Source organism: Anser anser (genome assembly GCF_964211835.1).
Source record: "Anser anser genome assembly, chromosome: 4".
Lineage (NCBI taxonomy): Eukaryota > Metazoa > Chordata > Aves > Anseriformes > Anatidae > Anser > Anser anser.
The window spans coordinates 17,381,232-17,401,998 of NC_139724.1; the positions used below are offsets into that span (position 1 = coordinate 17,381,232).

General features: G+C 40.1%; 1 protein-coding gene across 3 annotated transcripts in view; it reads right to left on the reverse strand.

Moving 5' to 3' along the window:
• The window catches only part of SGCZ (sarcoglycan zeta), a 470,225-nt gene that overhangs the window by 232,967 nt on the left and 216,491 nt on the right, over window positions 1-20,767 (reverse strand). For 2 of the 3 annotated variants that reach the window (XM_083833160.1, XM_083833159.1), the window contains exon 1: window positions 11,455-12,511. In XM_083833160.1, the coding sequence (XP_083689286.1) occupies window positions 11,455-11,487 (33 nt within the window). In that variant the 5' untranslated portion in view covers window positions 11,488-12,511. Of the gene's footprint in view, window positions 1-11,454 lie in introns of those variants that run through there. The other variant, XM_083833161.1, reaches the window with a different exon arrangement.

Sequence of the window (20,767 nt, forward strand, 5' to 3'; positions counted from 1 at the left end):
CTTTCTTACTCCTACCTTTGAGAAAAGAATTATTCAGTACCAGATTAAAAAAAAAAAGTGATTAATAAAGCCTGCCTGCATTCCCAAGGGTGTAGAACTGAAATAACAACCAAACTGAATATATTTGAAACATCAGTACAATGATTAAAACCGGTTTGAAATTTTCATTGAAGACTGCTTTTATTGAAAGCTTGATTACTCGCTCATTGATATTCAGGCATTTGAACAAACTCCCACGAAAACGGGAGACAGGATGCCATCAGACACTCACAGGTAACTTCGGTGAATGACAAAACTTTCCCTTCCCTTTTCCATTCTTTTTTTTTCTTTAGAACTTCTAAATATTGAATATTCTAAAAAATGTTAGAATTTTAACATGATGTTTTATTTACTATATTTATATTTGAAACAAAAAATAAAAACATTATTTCTCTTACATGATTATTGTTTTGAGAATTCCATTTTGTTGGTCTGATATGTCTTATTAGCAGAAATTATCAGTACAGGCATATCAAGATTTAATAAAATAACCTTAATAACTGTAGAAATAAATGTCTTGGAATGATTTAATATATATATTTTTTTGTATTATAAATGGCAATGTTTATCTAAAGCTACAAGCATTTTTCAAGCCTGACAGAATATTATCACAGCAAAGATTTAGCTATATTCAAAATAACCTAAGAAATAAACATCTAATTTCACAGATACAAGTCTGAAACTGTTTACTACTCATATAGTGGAAAAGATAAGCCAAAAAACAGTATGATTGGTGTTACCTCAGTTATTTTAATCGTAGCCAATCACATGCATGACACAACTTCTAGACATTTTCATTACTGATTAATTCTCCGTGCATTATTTTCTTAATTCACAGACAGGATGAAAAACATATATAGAAATTTTAAAATATACCAATATCATTTGACAGTGTCTGGATCAAGTCATAACGTGGGCTGATAAGGAACGTATTAGCAATCAGATGATGTGTACAAATTAAGGAAGAGAAAAAAAATAAATATATATATATATAGCTGGCAGGGAATAATCTTCACATCAGCATTTAGGGGAAAAAAAAAAAGGGGTACCAAATGCAGAGTGCTAATAACTTGCTATAGCTCAGGATATCTTATATGCAAATTTACCAGAACCAGCTGGCTCTTTTCACTCACCCTGACAGCAACATAGCTCCTGGCCAGCTTTAGACACTTCTCCTTTTGTGCGACACGACAGCATTTTGTTTCCTTTCTACACAATATGTAGCATTAATTAAGCTTACAGTTAAAATATTACTCCATTTTTTCTTTACGGAAATTATCTGGAAGTTTATTGTATGTAGTGAAAAACGTACTGCAATATTTCTTATGCAGCAAATACTCAAGTACTTCGTATGTGTATACCCGAACCTTGACACTAAAATTGAGAGTCAGGATATAATCAATAAGAAGTTTATTATAACAATAAAGAAGAAGGTGGTAAGCAAGTGGCTTGTATCTCTTGAAAAGGCTTTACTAATCAGAGGATGGATTTTCTCGGAAAGCTTTTAAAATGTCTAATGGCTATATACAAAGCTCTTGCTGTCACTTCCAGAATGTGGTGAAGCAGCTAATTTGCTTCTTCTCTTCTGCAAGAGTTTGGTACTCGACAACTGGTTTCTAAAAATAATAGAAGAAGATCATAGAATCATAGAATCATAGAATATCCTGAGTTGGAAGGGACCCTTAAGGATCATCAAGTCCAACTCTTGACACCGCACAGGTCTACCCAAAAGTTCAGACCATATGACTAAGTGCACAGTCCAATCTCTTCTTAAATTCATACAGGCTCGGTGCAGTGACCACTTCCCTGGGGAGCCTGTTCCAGTGTGCAACCACCCTCTCTGTGAAGAACCCCCTCCTGATGTCAAGCCTAAATTTCCCCTGCCTCAGCTTAACCCCGTTCCCGCGGGTCCTGTCACTGGTGTTAATGGAGAAAAGGTCTCCTGCCTCTCGACACCCCCTTACAAGGAAGTTGTAGACTGTGATGAGGTCTCCCCTCAGCCTCCTCTTCTCCAGGCTGAACAGGCCCAGTGACCTCAGCCATTCCTCGTACGTCTTCCCCTCCAGGCCTTTCACCATCTTCGTAGCCCTCCTCTGTACACTCTCCAACAGTTTCATGTCCTTTTTATACTGTGGTGCCCAGAACTGCACACAGTACTCGAGGTGAGGCCGCACCAGCGCAGAGTAGAGCGGGACAATCACCTCCCTTGACCTACTAGTGATGCCGTGCTTGATGCACCCCAGGACACGGTTGGCCCTCCTGGCTGCCAGGGCACACTGCTGGCTCATATTCAACTTGCTGTCTACCACGACCCCCAGATCCCTCTCTTCTAGGCTGCTCTCCAGCGTCTCATCGCCTAGTCTGTACGTGCAGCCAGGGTTTCCCCGTCCCAGGTGCAGGACCCGGCACTTGCTCTTATTGAACTTCATGCGGTTGGTGATCGCCCAGCTCTCCAACCTATTCAGATCCCTCTGCAAGGCCTTTCCACCCTCATTCGAGTCCACAACTCCTCCAAGTTTGGTGTCATCAGCAAACTTGCTCAAAATACCTTCTATTCCTACATCCAGATCGTTTATAAAAATATTGAAAAGTACCGGCCCTAAAATGGAGCCTTGAGGGACCCCACTAGTGACCGCCCGCCAGCCTGACGCAGTCCCATTTACCATAACCCTTCGGGCCCTGCCCGTTAGCCAATTGCTCACCCATCGTATGATGTTTTTATTTAGCTGTATGGTGGACATTTTGTCCAGTAGGATCCTATGGGAAACCGTGTCAAAAGCCTTGCTGAAGTCCAAAAAAATCACATCAGCTGGTTTCCCTTGGTCCATTATACGGGTGATCTTATCATAAAAGGAAATCAGGTTAGTTAGGCAGGACCTACCCTTCACAAACCCATGCTGGCTGGGACCAATGACTGCTTTGTCCCCCAGGTGCGCCTCAATAAGTTCGAGAACCATCTTCTCCATGATTTTACCAGGCATTGACATGAGACTGACAGGCCTGTAATTGCTAGGGTCTTCTTTCTGACCCTTCTTGTAAATCGGCACAACATTTGCCAGCTTCCAGTCTACCGGGACCTCTCCAAATTCCCAGGATCATTGAAAAATAATTGAGAGAGGTTCCGCGATGACGTCCGCCGTCCGCCAGCTCTTTCAGCACCTGGGGATGAATCCCATCCGGACCCATGGACTTGTAGGGATCCAGGTGGAGTAGCAAATCCCGCACACGTTCAGGGTCTGTTGGGAGTTTGTCATCTCCACCGTCCCGGTCCTCCAGCTCAGGGCACCCTGGGTCCCGAAGCCCATCATCGGCATTGAAGACAGAGGCAAAGAAGGCGTTAAGCGTCTCTGCTTTGCCTATGTCATTGTCTGTGAGGAGACCTTCCCTATCAAGGAGCGGCCCTATGTATTCTTTAGTTCTCCTTTTTCCATTCACATATCTGAAAAAGCCCTTTTTATTTTCTCTCACAGACACAGCCAGCTTCAACTCTAGGTGTGCTTTGGCCACACGAATTTTCTGCCTACAAACACGAACAGCATCCCTGTATTCTTTCCATGACACCTGGCCCTCCTTCCAGTAGCGAAACACTCTCTGTTTCCGCCTAATCTCCATTAGAATGTTCCTGGTCAGCCACGCCGGCCTCCTGCCCCGCCTGCCTGACTTGCGATATTTAGGAATTGCCTGATCTTGTGCTTCTAGGAGGCATCGCTTAAAGAATGACCAGCACTGGTGGACATCGAGGCCTTCAAGAGCAGTTTCCCAGGGGACCTTGCTGACTAGTTCCCTGAGCAGCCTGAAGTCCGCTTTCCCCATATCTAGGGATGAGGTTTTGGTGGCACTTTTCCTTCTGTCACCGTAAATTTTGAACTCAACCACTTCATGGTCGCTATGACCAAGGCGGCCACCAATCACCACATCTCCCACCAGACCCTCTCTGTTTTCTAGCAACAGGTCTAGGAGGGCAACTTTCCTAGTTGGCTCCATTAGCACCTGCACCAAGAAGTTATCATCTAGGTGCTTCATGAACCTCCTGGACTTGCTCGTGTCAGCCGTGTGGCACTCCCAGTTAACGTCTGGCAAGTTGAAGTCCCCCATAAGGACAAGGGGAGTTAATCTCGAGGCCTCTCTTAGTTCTGTAAAGAATAATTTATCGGCGCTATCGTCCTGGCCAGGCGGTCTGTAATAGACTCCCACAATGACATCCCCTTTATTCGTTCGTCCCTTGATCCTTACCCAGAGGCTCTCAACTTTGCCATCGCCGACCTGAAGTTCCACACAGTCCAGCCCCTGCTTCACATACATCGCCACCCCACCACCTCGCCTACCCTGCCTGTCCCTCCTGAAGAGCCTGTAACCATCTATCGCAACACCCCAGTCACAGGACTCATCCCACCAGGTTTCGCTTATGCCGATGATGTCGTAGTTGCGGGACTGGGCCAGGACTTCTAGCTCATCCATTTTATTCCTCATACTGCGTGCGTTCGTGTAGAAGCACTTCAGGTGCGTCTCCTTACACTCAGCACCTTGTGGATCTGCCCGAAGGACCTCACTGGCACACAGCCCCTCTGATTCTAGCGTACCTTCCCTTAGGTCTTCACCGGCGTGCCTGGTTTTAGCCCCTTCCCCCTTCGACTCTAGTTTAAAGCCCTATCTATCAGCCCTGCCAACTCCTGACCAAAGATCCTTACCCCTCTCCGAGAGAGGCACATCCCATCCGGTGCCATCAGGCCCTGTGTAGCATAGACCTTCCCGTGATCAAAGAACCCAAAGTTCTGCCGGTCACACCAGTCTCGAAGCCACGAGTTTATGTGAACAGCACGCCTTTCAGCTTCGATCCCCCCTATCGGAAGGACAGAGGCAAACACAACCTGCGCCCCTGATCCTCTAAGTAGTCGCCCCAAATCCCTAAAGTCTCTTTTGATCGCCTTCGGACTTCTCGTTGCTACTTCATCGCTACCAGCCTGAAAGACCAGTAGCGGGTAGTAGTCAGTGGGCCGTACCGGGCGCTGGACTTTCTTGGCGAAGTCTCTCACCCGAGCCCCAGGGAGGCAACAGACTTCTCTGCGGGTTGGGTCCGGTCGGCATATCGGTCCCTCTGTCCCTTTCAGAAGGGAGCCCCCCATAACAATAGCCCTTCTTTCTTTTTTGAAGGATGATGTGGCAATGCGATGTGTAGGTCGCCTTGTCTTAGGCGCCCCCTCCAGCTGGGACGGGTTTTTATCTACTTTGTCATTCAGATTGCCTTGTTCTAGTCCTTCATATCGATTATTTAAGGGTAGATGAGAAGGTGAGGTGGGCAGAGAGAGGGCTCGCCTACCACCCCGAATAGGCACCTGCCTCCATTCCCCCCCTTGATCTAGGTCTCCTCCCGCTGCCTGGCAGGAGGAGGGAACCTCCGTCTTCTGCATAACAGGAGATGCCTGTGCTGTGGCAGGCTCATGAGCCTGCCTCAGAGAGGGTAGAGTGCACCTCCACCAGTCAATTTCCATCTCCGATTCCCTGATGCTCCTGAGCCTGTTCACCTCCTCCCGGAGCACTGCTACCTGGCTGAGCAGTTCTTCAACCTGGGCACACCTCCCACAGGCATACCCACCACTGCTGTCGGAGACCGACAGAAGGCTGGGGCACACTCTGCAGCCCAGGACCTGGATGGCTGCGTGTTTCCCGAAGCCCTCCGTCTGAGTAGCCACCCTGGTGACCGTGGCTGGAGATGCCGCACGAGATGTGGAGGCCACGGTTTTCTGCCTGGTTGATACCATGGTCAGGTTCTACACAAGCAGGTTACAAGCACGGAAGGGAAAGGCAGCTGCAACAGAGCGACGATGGGTCCCCGCCCTTCCTGCCTGCGCTAACTGCCTCACTAACTGCCGCGTCACTGGTTTCTAAAAATAATAGAAGAAGATGATAACCATCTCGGGTTAAAAGGGCTCAAACTAACTACTATGAATAGACTGACAAGGTAATACAGCTGCATTCTTAGAGAAATAAATATTGGAGGGAGAGATGTTTCCTTTGAAAACATCTGTATGTGGGCTACACAAGACCTGCAGGGTCTTACCCTAATGGTATTAGCCATTCAAGAGTTTCTTAAGGCAACCAAAAGCATGTCAGCAACCTACCCAGGTATAAATGGTCCATCTGGGACACAAATTGTTGGCTAGATATGATAAAAGCCACATCACTACTTTACACATTACTGGAAAAACATAATAGTGTAATTATTGCCCTTGATGGACAATTTTACATTTGTCAGCTTTTGTTTTTTTATTTTGCTATGTCATTTTTTTCCTCCCCTCTGTTTAGTATCTTCAGGATCAATCACTACCAAAACTGCTAATATAACTCAAAAGCATTTGAAGAGTATGGTTCTTCTGAGACCCACAATAGGGTATGTCCCAGTTTCACATAATGGTTGAGGTTGGTGTGGTGGTTTTACCTGGGTCGGCAGCCGAGCTCCACCACAACCGCTCTCTCACTCCCCCTCCTCAAAGAAGATCGGGGAGAATATATGATGAAAAGGGCTCAAGGATTGAGATAAGGACAGGGAGATCACGCAGTAATTATTGTGACAGGCAAAACACACTCAACATAGGGAGATAGTAAGATTTATTGCCTATTACTAACAAGCTAGAGAAGCGAGGAACAAAGGAAAGAAACCAAAAGCACCTTGCCCCCCATGCACCCTCTTCCACCTCTTCCCCCCAAGCAGCGCAGAGGAACGGGGGAATGGGGGTTATGGTCAGTCTATAGCGCTGCTTCTCCGCCGCTCCTTCTCGGTCACTCTCGTCCCCTGTGCTGTGGGGTCCCTCCCACGGGATGCAGTCCTTGCTGGACTGATCTGACGTGGCCTACCCACAGGCAGCAGCTCTTCAAGAACTGCTCCAGATATGGGTCCGTACCATGGGGTCCATCCCTCAGGAGCAAACTGCTCCAACCTGGATCCCCCACGGGCAGCAGCTCCTGCCAGGTCACCTGCTCCTGCATGGTCTCCTCTCCACAGGCTACACGTCTGGCCCGGAATCTGCTCCGGCAGGGGTCTTCCACAGGCCGCAGCCTCCATAGGTGCAGGTCCACCTGCTCCACCATGGTCTCCTCCATGGGCTGCAGCATGGAACCCTGCTCCACCGTGGTACTCCATGGGCTGCAGGGGGACAGCCTGCTTCACCATGGTCCTCACCACAGAGGACATCTGCTCCGGTGCCTGGAGCACCTCTCCCCCTCCTTTTTCACTGACCTTGGCACCTGCAAGGCTGTTTCTCACTCTCCCAGCTGCTGTGTGGCACAGTGTTTTTTTTCCCTGTCTTAAATATGCTCTCACAGATGTGCAAAACAACATCGCTTATTGGCTCAGCTCTGGTCAGCAGTGGGGCCCTTACCTAACATGGGGCAGCTTCTAGATTCTTCTCACAGAAGCCACCCCTATGGCCCTCTGCTACCAAAACCTTGCCATGTAGACCCACTACAGTTGGAAGGAAGGTCATCAGGTCAGCCCCACTGCTAAAGCAAGGACACCTAGATCTGGCTGTCCAGGACCACATCCAGAAAGCTTTTAAGTGTCTCCAAGGACAGAGATTTTACAATCTCTCTTGGTCACCTGTTCCATTGCTCAGTCACCCTCATGGTCAAAAAGTGTTTTCTGATGTTCAGACAGAACCTCCTGTGTTTCAGTTTGTGCCCACTGCACTTTGTTCTGTCCCTGGGCACCAATGAGAAGAATCTGGCTAGGTTCTCTTGCACCCTCCCTTTAGGTATTTATATACTTGATAGATGAGTTCCCTCCTGAGCCTCCTCTTCTCTCTTCTAGGCTAGAAAGTCACAGAGCTCTCAGTCTTTCCTCACATGAGAGATGCTCCATGCACTTCATCCTTTTCATTGACTTTTGTTGGACTTTCTCTAGTAGCTCCATGTCTTCCTTGTACTGAGGAGCCCAAAACTGGGCTGACAAAGCACTCCAGGTGTGGTCTTACCAGGGCTGACTACAGAGGAACAATCACCTCCTGCAATGGGCTGGCAATACTTTGCCTAATGCAGCCCAGGATAGCATCAGCCTTTGTGGCAAGGGCACATTGCTGGCTCATGCCCTGTCTTCTGTTCAATAATACTCCTATTTGAGATTCATATGCAGACTACTTCTTTCAAAAAAAAAACCAAATAAACAAACAGGCAGAAAATAAAAACAACAAAAAGAAAACACACCACAAAACCACACCACCAAAAACCACCTTAATCCTAGAATGAATCTCTTCAGGTGCTGATTACTGAGTAGAAAGTCCTAACATTATGTATGGCCCTCAGTTAAGCTTTATGTGCCACTAAAAGTATTTCAGAAATATTTTATACTCCATATTCTATATTGACTAGGACAAGGCCACATTTTTAGGTCAGCACTGCATTACAGTGAAAGATGATTCAAGAGAGGTTTCAGTCACTCAGTCTTCAGAGTCCAACAAGAAAAACTTACTTCCAGATTGACTACATTGGGAGACCTGATTAATTCTGCAAGAACACGGTGCCAAATCTGAGGGACTTAAAGATTCTAATTTGAGAGTTTGATGCTTTTTGATTCAGCCATAGATTTTTGGCCTGCCCACTTTCAGAAATGGTGGTGCAGTTTCTAAAATTTTCTCAAAACACTCAAAGCTCTGAGTTTCTGTTTCTCTAAACACTCAGAGCATGCTCCTTAAGCAACGATAACAAACCCCTCCACTCTCCAGAAAATCTAGAGGAATGAACATGCAAATAACACAGAACTCACCATAGGAGTTGGACTTGATAATCCTTGTGGGTCCCTTCCAACTCAGGATATTCTATGATTCTATAAAGCTGTATGCAAAGTCAGTCGATTACATAATTTATGTCTTTTGAAGTTTAATAATTCAGAAGAATCTGTTTTTTTCTTCTAGGCCAGAACAAAGTTTTGACATCATCATCAACAAAGCTTAAGTCCACATGTCTTTACTGACAATTTGCTTTGCTTTATTTTGTCAATTAAAATTTCATTTTTTTGCTAAGTCGATAGAATTAGATTACTACAGAGACTTCATTACAGCCACAGGCAGGACAGCAGCTGAGGTACACAATTTTCTCCCTGTGATGCTAGTCCTCAGTAAACAGTTATTGGAACGATTGTCTATAAAAGGACAATAAATGTTTCCATCTTGAATATCATTCTCCAATAAGATTAACACTTCAAAAAAATGGATACAAATGAGCTGTTCCTATTACCACTATTAGGAACATTTACAGCTGTTCTGTGTTTAACACATTTAATTGCAATATTCATTGCACAATGAAGTTCACAGCATGTTAACAAGAATAAGTAATCTGTAATGATTAGAATCATATTTTTCCCACTACTCTGTGATTTGAAATGTTTCTAAATAGTAACATGCTGTACCGAATTTGTTTGAGAAACAACTAAGACAAATATTCAACATATTTTCTGTATTCTTATAGTTCTTCCTCAGCATCTATACTTTGGCATACCTGACGACTGATTACTCAGGTAGATGGTACTTTTAATTAAATCAAAAAGAACATCCTTATAAAGATGCAATATGGCTCATACAGAACATATCAAGTAGTGTAAATTTATTTCATTCTACACAAGATAAAATATGGTTTATACACCTATGAATTTAGATTTATTTCAATAAAAAGAAGACTGAAGAAGTAGGAGGAAAAGATGAGCAGAAGGGAACAAGGCCAAAACTTGACATTACATTTGATTTTTATGCCTATTTCAGTTTGTGGAGTTTCTGACCTTTTCCCTTCCCTTGGTTACTCATACCTAATCAATTATGCCACTGAAGTATTCTGAGCAAAAAACAGTTGATGTTTTTGGAGAGGCATTTTTAGCCAATTAAATTCATTGATTTGGTTCACAGTGTGCTCCAGCAATAGCTGTGCTGGCAGGACTGAAGGTGTAAAGCAAGAGTCAGTGGAAGTGTTAACAAGGCAGCAGAGAAGACAAGGTCAATGAGAGAGTTTTAGCGTCGGCATTACCTCTGAAAGAAACAGGTACACCATAGGAGCACAAGACGAGGGGACAGTGGAAAAATGAAGAAAACATTTTAAATCCATATAAAGAATACAGAATGAGGGAAACTTGCATTATGCTAACACATTACAAAACATTAAAACATTCCACGAGTGCCCACTTCATGCTTGACTCAATAGATGGGAAGACTCCAGAGAACATTATCCTACGGAGTAGGTCTCACTCCAGAAGAAAGAAACCATTCAATTTGCATTCACTGCAATCCTTAGTATTTGAGCCAGTGTATGCCCATTTTGCTCTGGAAGTAGAGCCATTAGGTCAGAACATGTAAACACACATCTGCTTCTGTTAAAAAATAGGGACGCAAACAGCCTTCTGAAATTGTTGAAATTTGTCAGGAGAATACTATGTGCAATGCAAGTGTAGTAGGGTCTAAACAAATGGCCCAAATGTCAGTGATATGTAAAAACTGGCATTGTGTGCAGATGCTAGTGCTAATACTGCTCCTCTTGGCAAGGTGTCATCGTTATTACTATCAGTCTGTTTTCCAACTCTAGCCAATTCAGGTAGGTATCTCCAGAGATTCCTGCCATTTTACCTGTGAAATTTTCATGCATTTCTTAGGAGTCCAACATAAAACTGCAGTCTCCTGAGAGCAAAGTTATTTCTTAACTACATTTCAAAACAGACACATTTCTAAATGAAGAGAACAAACAATATTCCCTTTCTGTGAACACCAACACCAACAGTTAAGTCACGACTTCTTTACTGACTTCAATTGAGCAAATAAGAAATACTGTCAAATGATGTATGGTTTGAATGATACCTTGATTATGGATCTTCCAGTATACGGAATCATTTTGAATCACAAGAATAGTTTTTGCTACCCAAACATCACATCAGAAACATTCAACTTATTGGGCAATTGCAAAATCAAGTTTTGCCAGTCTGCTGTCTTTACCCACACAACAGCTAAAACACTTGCTCAATAATAATTTTGATCCAGAATGGATCAATTTCAAAAGTACCATCAAAGTACCATGCAGAGCAATCTCTCTTTCTGTTTACATTGTCACATAACCCACATAATATCCCAGGTCAATTTTCCGTACTTTCAAATACTCAGCAGGATAAATAAGACTACCTTATAAGATGATGAATTTAAGGTCTGACTTGTACTCATTGAGCTTCTTCTGTGACTTAAGTTGGTGAAAGACATCAATACCGTGTCCTGAAGTTACCGTGAGCTTTTAATATACCAATTTCTTCTTAATGTGAATTTGGTGACCTCATATTCAATATGAATTAGATTTCCTGTCCTTTCAGAAGATTTCTTAATTGATAGTAATTATAATATCAATACACAAAAATCTTACAAGAACATAAACATGACATAGACATGGATAAAATCTTACCTCTACCCAGAGCTCTAAAAATATAAGCCACATTTCACCTGTCTGATGGAGTACTGCCAGAAGAATAGCATAATTTATCTTAATAGAAGAAGATGAATCACGCTGCCAGAATTAGATAATATACATATATATCATATGATACATATATCAATCTCTTATTTTATAGCCTCTACCAACATGGGGCTGGTCCAGTCTGAAAGAACAAAATATAAACATTTAAGCACCCAATGGGTGTGTTTTACCACGGCAGAAATGTTAATATTTTGGTTACTGCTATTATGCTGAAATAACCCTCATACATAACCTGGTACTTAAAATACTCTAACAGTATTTTAATGAAATTACATTGATGCAAATGGTTGGAGAAACAACCAGAAAATAAAAACAGATTTCAGTTATGAGTCTATAATTTTATCATGTATTCCAGATGATACCATAAAGCAAAAGAGAACAGATGACTCGTTTGGTAGACACCAGAAATCTGATATGAAATTACTGCTTCATCACTTAAATATCTGTTTTTAATTTATATGATACATGAGACAGAGTCCCTAATTTATTTCCATTTTTGCCTTCAGAATTTCCTTCCATGCTTTAAGATCCCCCCTCACATTTTATTCTTATAATTAGTTATTCTTATATTTAATTACTTTTTCAGTTTGTCCATTCCCTTTCTGTCTGTGTTTTCTCCTCCCATAAAATGCACACAGAAAAACACTCTTTCCCTGACAGTCTGTTCATATTTAGCATGAAACAGCACCTGAAGTACTGAGGATGGAAGATCAACCATGCAAGAGTTGTTCCCTTATTGAACAGGGGTTCCAAAAACTTACTAAATAATGAAGACATTTAATATATAGTAATTCAATGTCACATATCTGCCAGGCACATTAACAGGTGAAGATGGCAATAAAAACTTTACTATTATTATTATTTCTAAACAATCTCCAAAGGATGCAAACAACATCACAGGCTAAACAACAGAACTGAACTCAAATAATTTGTGTGGGCAAAAACCTCTAGCTCTTTCAAGCACTTTGAGAGCTACAGAGAGAGATTTATGAGATATCTCATCTTTACTGCACTTGACCATCTTCATTTCTTCAGGAGGGAACAGGGCTAGGTCCTTTAATAGTCTAATGCAGGTGGAGATTTTTCCTGACTTTCCTGTAAATTAGTAAGATTAAATGAGCCTCAGCCTATATACGATGTGTTCTCTCTGCCATGAAAAGACAACCACTCAATATAGCTTGATGAAGAGAAGACTGATTGAAGAAAAGGGTTTTTTGTTGTTGTTTTTTTAGTATTGAGAAGATACTGAAGGAGCATCTAATGCCTATTCTATTTGATCTTGTAAGATACTTACAAACACTACTGAAAGAAGGGAGAAAACCTCTGGAAATATACTGAGCCAGCTCTATGAATAGGCAGTGTGCAGCTGCCTGTCACATCAAGAAGCTAGGGTCAGCAAAATGGAAAACTGACAAACATGAAACACTGATTAGCTGGAGACTGCGGACTCAGATGTCATTAGTCAGTATGGTTCACGCGAACAGAATATTCAAGGGAGACTAGGCACAGCAAAATGTCAGACAAATTCCTTAATGATGGAAGAAGAGAAAGACTGGGAATAAAAGAAAAAATTTGAAGATGCTAGTGTGGAAGACAGCTAACTGCTATAAAAAGAACAACATGCAGATGTCCTCAAGCAGTCTGTTCTAGCCCTACAAGTGACTCATACTGGAATTTGTAAGTAATTAGGGAGAAGGAACAAGGGGAAGGGGGAAACCTACTTAACAAACAGCAGGGAAGATTGGCATGATCCAATCAGTGCAGTTATGTGAAGGAAGAATGCATGGAAAGAAGACAAATAGTAAAATAGGAGAAGGGACAGAACTGAGAATCAAGAAGCAACAGATTTTGCAGTAAACAAGCAACTGGGAGAGAAGCCAAACACACACCATTAAAACTGGCAAGAGTAAGCTAATTCTCTGTGTATTCTGGGGAACCAGCTAGTGCATCAGCAGAAAACACCTTTGCATACCCTAGGAACTGGCTGTGACTGTCAAAAAGCAAAAAGCTATTCTTACAGAGCACAATCTAGGAAATTTGTGAAACTTCCAAAGTCAGCAAAAATCAGCAGCAACACAATGGAAATACAAAATAAATAAATAGAGGAGACTATTTCTTCAACAGTTTGCCTTTATCACTCTATTGCACTTGCCTTATCAACAAGCAAAAGCCTCCCCAGTTTCCTTTAGATAGTCTGTCAGATTAATAAACAATTTATGTTTATTCAGAGATAATTTATCTTGTTTAAGTTTGACAGTAATTAAAAATCAGTCATGAGCATTCTCACCAGCATCTCAACAGGAATGATAAACTTTGTAGGTGTGGCAGAAACAAAATGATGGTAGTATGGTGCGCCCAGAAAAGAACCTCTAATTTCAACAATTTCCTATGCTTTGCCTATGCCTTCATCAGTGAATCAACCCTTTGATCAGAAATGTTCAGGATAGTTCCTCTCTTACTTGTAACAATAAACAATGTATAAAGTCAGTTTGCAAAAAAACAATTCTGCATACTGAAATTATTTCTCTATATTTCTAATATTGACTATAGTCTACAACGAATTTCTAGATTTTGTATTTAGGATTAAGAGAATTGCTGCTGATCTATACTGAAGTCTAAAAATACAGCCCCTAACATTTAAGAAAATTCATACTGCATTGATGCATTTTTCATGAGCAACACAGTTTGTCTGTGGATAGATCCTATATATTGGTCTATTCTACAGAAACTTCTGGTGATGCAAACTTTGAACACCTCCTGCTTCAGGATATTTAATGGTTGGTCTTAGATAGTGAACTGGGGATGCTAAAGACATTCCACAGCAAGCTCCAGGTCTATGGAAAGCTAATTTCAGCATATTACTGACACTGTTATCCCTTTATAAAAAATGATCTCAACACACCAGGAACACTGTGCATACCTTCCACTCCTCGCTTCTCTGTCAAGCTTTCTCCCATCTGCAAAAGCAACAGGGAAACTGGCATTTTCAGGGTTCCAAAGCTCGCCAATACTTGCAACAACATAATAAACACACTGGAATTAATAAATGCTTATAACTATTTTCTTGACTCAGTTTCATTAGTCATCCCCAATATTTTAGGGATTCTGATCAGAATCCTCTTAGAAACTAAATATCCTGCTCTTTGTCCCTCTCCTCCAAACTGCGACTTCTCTTTCAGAGCAATCTTTTTCTTCAACATAGATTCATTACAGGCATTTTACAGGCAATGCCAACTGCAGACACATGATTCTTAGGCAGAAGATCCACGCAAACAGGAGTTTTCTACTGGAACAAGCAGTTGGCAATTATGTTATGTTGTTGGTAAATAAACCTCCATGTCTTACCAAGTCTACGTATACTTAGTGAAACACAGAGACTCCAGTGTACATCTGTCCAGGTTAACTGTATAGGATGTTTGACAAATGCCATGCATCCATCACAGATTTTCCTGTGTAGTTAAGAGATCACTTTCTTGGGCACCTGAAATAGCATTTGGGAGCTACAGAAATACAAATATTTGTCTTCTTTAGGCATTCCATAAAATATTCAGAATTTAACGGTTTAATGAGAGAAATCTCCTTACAGAATATTTGGTGAGCCTATAATTTGCTGGTAGATTATGACAGTCATTTCTAAATCACCCATGGTCTGAGTTCCATGCAACATGACTTAAAGCAGTACTGTTTCTGAAAACAATTTTCTTCTGCTTCATTTATAAACTGGCTACTGAAATTGCTTTCTTTTTTCAACCTCTCATCTCTTCAACTAACCCATAATCAGGCTTAAAGGCCATTCTGGTCATTATTTACTTCTAGCATTCAGATTTGAGAAGAATGATTTTGCTGTAGACTTAATCAGTATTTTATCAAGCAGGATGACATGCAACTAGAGAATCAGCATCCTCACTATCTAACCGCATAAACTACTGGAGGCTATCACAAACCATACCATACTGCCAGCTTAAGGCACATTTCTTCAATCTTGACTTTTCTAGCATGATTCAATAACAAAAATAGAATTTGTTATTAAATATTTTAACAAATTTCACTATTCATCTTGCAGAAAGAGAAGATGAAAAGCTCTAGCCTAATAACACATTACTGGAAGGGCCACTGGTAACTGTGAAAAACACAGTCAAAAAGTTTTAAATATGCACTATAGCATTCTATATATATCAAAGTTCTTAATAAGCTAATTTAATTTCCTGAACTAAAGATGGTAATTAATGAAGACAAACTGGAACATGCAGAAGCATTACTCTAATCTCATCACTTTGCTGGTGCTCTGAAAATTGCTCTCCTTTGTACAATAGCTAACTGCTAATAATTAATATATATTATTTTTATACTGCAGTAAACTCAAATTGCCTGAACAAATAATTAAAATATTGCTACAGTTTTGGAATAAGAGGTAATAAGCTTGCTTTAAAAAATGTTTTTAAAAGTTAGTCAGGATGGATCATTTTAAAAAAGTAGTATTATATAAATACAGAAAGAGTTGGCAAGAAAAATCTCACTAAAATAATCAATGATAGAATATTTTCTTTAAGCCTTGATATTATTTGGTTGGACTTTTTTTGATGCATGTCATAAATACATCATTTGAGACAGGAATCTGTTTGGTGAACAAGAACCTATTGTGCAATCTTACACCACTCTAAGAGTCCAAATGAGTAATCAATGCAATATTCACTGATTCTGAATTCCTGCCTTTTTTTTTTTTTTTTTAATTTATAACTCATGAGAGATCACAAAAAATAGAACCTATGAAGTCAGGTAAAAGAACAGTTAAGAGTTTGAAGAAATACAAATCAAGCATTGGAAATATGTATCTCAGGGAACTATGGAAATAATTAGCTTGCATATATACTTCGCGCTTTTGATGAAGAACAGTGGAGTATGCCTATGTAAGGAAGTGGCAAGCAGGAAATACTTGATTAATTTAGAGGGGTGGTTTAGAAAGTATTTATAACTGAAGAAAAAAAAGAGGTAAAATGTAAACACTTCACATGTTTCAGCTCTGCCTCAAAGAATAGCTGCCTTTCTAATGAAATGCAAAATAGAAAATAGCAACCTAAAAATTAACAACAGAACAAAGACCAATATGCAAGCATGGATTCATTTACATTAGCACTGATAAATGTTTTGTAAAATTAATTTACAGTGGGTGGATTAGTTACAACATTAAATAAGGATATGACTCACCTGATGTGATGCTGCAATTGTGGATCTGTTTTTACTGAATATTTTCAATAAAAACTTCAGAGAATAGGTACACAATCATTTATTTACAGAAATGCCAGTCAAGACAAAGAAATTGCATTTACAGAACTTTACAAATCCTGGTATTATGAATGCTAAAATAATCATAAAGCAATTCTTTATTTCAAAATGCAAGATGGATTTTAGAAATAAAAAGACACAATAAGTCAGTTCTTAATGGGAAAAAATTTAGAAATCACCAGTGGAATTACAAGCAAAGCTGGTGGTGAACATCAAAATGTAAGAGATAAGAGGGTCTGGCACAGTCAAGAATGGCAATTACTTTCAGAATTCAGTCAAAATCATCATATTTTAGATGAGTATTTTAGAATAACACTATTTCTACACCTTAGAGAACACGGAATTTTGTTACTGCATTTCTGATACCTCTTAAAAAGAAAAGAAAAAGAAAACAAGAAACAACTGGACTGACGAAGAGGACAAGGACAAGATGTGAATTACCTTTGGCTTCTAAAACGAGTATTAAGAGTCAATGAACACACTTCTGCACACAGATTCTAACTAGTGGAAGAACAGTGATTTATTTTACTCTGCTTTTAAATTCACTAGAGGAGCTTCACTTTACATACTGGAAATTGCTACTGAAGTAGTGAAGCATTGCAGAGCTACTTTTTAGGATGTCTGTCTGATGATATGCACTTCCTCCTCAAACTTTCTTACCATGCACAAAATGTGCTTTGGACTCTGACTGAGAAGTAGAAACTTCTTTCCATCTCAAGCCTCCAACCCTGTAACCCAGGTAGAAAATCTTCAGTCAACTCTTCGACGTTCGCACACCAAGCACATTGGGGTGGAAGGGACCTTAAAGATCATCTAATTCCAACACCTCTGTTCTGGGCAGGGATGCCTCTCACTAGATCAGGTTGCCCAAAGCCCCATCCAGCCTGGCCTTGAGCACTTCCAGGGATGGGGCATCCACAGCTCCTCTGAGCAACCTGTGCCAGTGGCTCACCACCCTCTGAGTGAAGAATTTCTTCGTAATATCTAATCTAAACCTACCCACTTTCAGTTTAAAGCTGTTACCACTTGTTGTATCACTACAATCCCTTGTAAAGAGTCCCTTCACAGCTTTCCTGTAGGACTCCTTTAGGTACTAGAAGGACCCCTTTAGGTACTAGAAAGCTACTATAAGGTCTCCCTGGAGTCTTCTTGTCTCCAGGCTGAACAAACCCAACTTCCTCAGCCTGTCTTCACAAGAGAGGTGCCCGATGGCCTTCCTTTGGACATGCTCCAAGAGGTCCTTGTCTTTCTTATGTTGGGGACCTGAGCCGTTCTGGAACGTTCTGGAACTTATTGACAATTACAATAAGTACAAAGTACTTATTGACAATAAGTACTGCAAATGCACATATAACCAAGAAATGTAAGATCTGCATACTGTTTTTTCCCTGAGACTACAATCTACATTATCAGAAAGGTATTACTGTGCTTTTCATATGTGAACTTAGTAAATGTGTGAGACGTCTGGAAAAGTAATGCCCATTTCTTTAGGACTCTATGACTGGATAAGAATTTTTCTTTATTTACTTGAAACACTACAAGAAATAGGTAATCAACCCCTATTGGAATTATAACATGTAAAAGGTAAGCAAGTTGTTTATAATAACTAGAGACATCCAAAATTGACTTTATTTATTTATTTAACTCCAGGGATGGGCTTACTGCTTTGTTTTAGAACAATGTTCCTGGCCTTTACAGTCTGTAAATAATTTAGCCTAAAATTTTAGTGATGTTATTCCTGCTAAATTAAATAAAATCTACACATACTATGTTATGCCACTCCCATTTTCATATATCTAGACTGAAATCAAACATTTATAGTGCATAAATCAATCCAGCAGACAAAAAAAAAAAAGAAAAAAAAGAAGAGGAAGAGTTATCGCAATCATTCATTATTCTTTTTCCTCAGAAAGTCTAGATTGATCTTCTTGTTTATGTAAGAAGCCTCTCACTTTATCATGCAGGCTCTTAAATTTCAGACAGACAAAAAAAACAAAAAACAACAAAAACCTGTTATCTTTTCCCTGAGCCCTCTGTACAGAAATATATTTCATACAGTGTATACATTTTTTATTTCTTTCTGGTCTCTTCGTTTTCTTTATTGTTATATAGTATAGGAGAATCTCAAGCAGTACAATTTAAGCTTACATCCATTCAATGATGGGTAGTATCTTTCCTGGTCTGGAGCCAATCTGACTTCATAGGAAAAAAGTTTTAAAAATATTTATCCTTAAAGTGAACATTTATTTCTCCCTTTAATTCTAATTAGATTCAATTACCAATTATCTATGGCCAAGACAAAAAACAATGAGAAATACTGTTAACATATAGGAAAATACCACTGAAATACTCTGCTTTCTGAAACACTGACAACACTGGTTAGCAAGTAACTTTTACTTCTATGGATGGTCTAATGGATTCCACCTATAGAAAAAGAGTCATTCTTGCCTTAATAGTCAAGCTTCTAGGATATCATTTCATGAGATCCATGGGAATCTGTACAGGCTTTGAAGGCAATCTGGCATTTATACATCTGAAAGTGGGGTGTCTGTCCAGGAGAAGGAATGAATTTAATATTGCAATTTACATTTCTAGGTCACACGTATCAGCATGCTCTGACTACTTGACTCCTAGGAAACCAAGTTCTGTGTAAGGATGAAGCATAACATATTCTTATCTAAAAATCTGCCTTTTTTGAAAAAGGTATTTTCTTTTCTAGTGCTTTCATGATGAGGCAGATTCTTCAATGAGTTAGATTATCTGCAAATTATGGCGTTATATATGTTGGCATGGACTTCATGCTGCAACTTCATTCACTGTACTATTTGTTCATCTGAGTCATATATTATTCTTTCAAAACAGGTGACAGAGCCTTGTTATGGAAAAGAACTGAAAGGTACTAAAAGCATATGCTGCTTACAATGATTGGAATAAAGAATTGCATTTCCCCATGCAGCAGAAAGGACAGTTAGGGGACTGAAATTAAATGGCCAACCATTGCTGTGGATGCACAGTTTGCCACTCAAAATGGAAGGAGGGAAGGAGGGAAGGAAAGCATGCTTCCATGCAGAAAAGAAAGAAACCATATGACTTGCTTAATCTGCACAACTCTACCTGTAACATTACATACACAGAAAACCTCCACTGTCTATTTTCGACACTCCACAAGTCGAAAAAGGAAAATACACCTTAGCTGTATTTCAATTATTGTGCTATAAAATGACTCACATATGCAATAAAAGTAACAACACTAATAAAAAAGAAAGTGAAAGGAGTAAAATATTCCTAAGAAGCTTATTATTTCTGAAATGAATTAGCTTACAACCTATGGATTTCTATCTTCTCCATATAAATTCTGAATTCAGAGATGTATCTCAAAAACATGACTATAATGGTATTGTTACGGATGTGTCACCATTCTACACCATTTAAAAAACACTTTGTAAGCATTTCTTCTGAGCTTGTAACTAATGAGCAATAGCTGTTTGAAAATCAGGTATCAATATTTTTGTGCAGTAACTATTTTATTATAACATCTTAGAATATTATCATAGTATTGCAATAAATATTATTTTTATTTTAATACATATGATCTATCTATCTATCTATATATTTTAAAATTTGTTATCTGAATGTATAGCGTACATTTACTTGGTAGGAAAATGGCAAGTCTCTACAAGTCTCTATCCAAGTTTGATATAAAGACTCCCAGGATAAGAGCAAACAATTATTTTCTAACTGTCTCTGGATCAGAAAGACGTAAGTTAGGCAAGGACTAGATCAATCTCAACACATATTACTGGCAGGAGGAAAGGAGGTTCCTTAAACTCCTAAACACCACATACCCCCTCCATCCTTTCTTATTCACATTGCTGTTCTGATTGCTTTTGTCATTTGGACTGAAAAATCCTACTTATTTCCAGAAACAAACAAACAACCAAAACAGTGAAAACAAGCA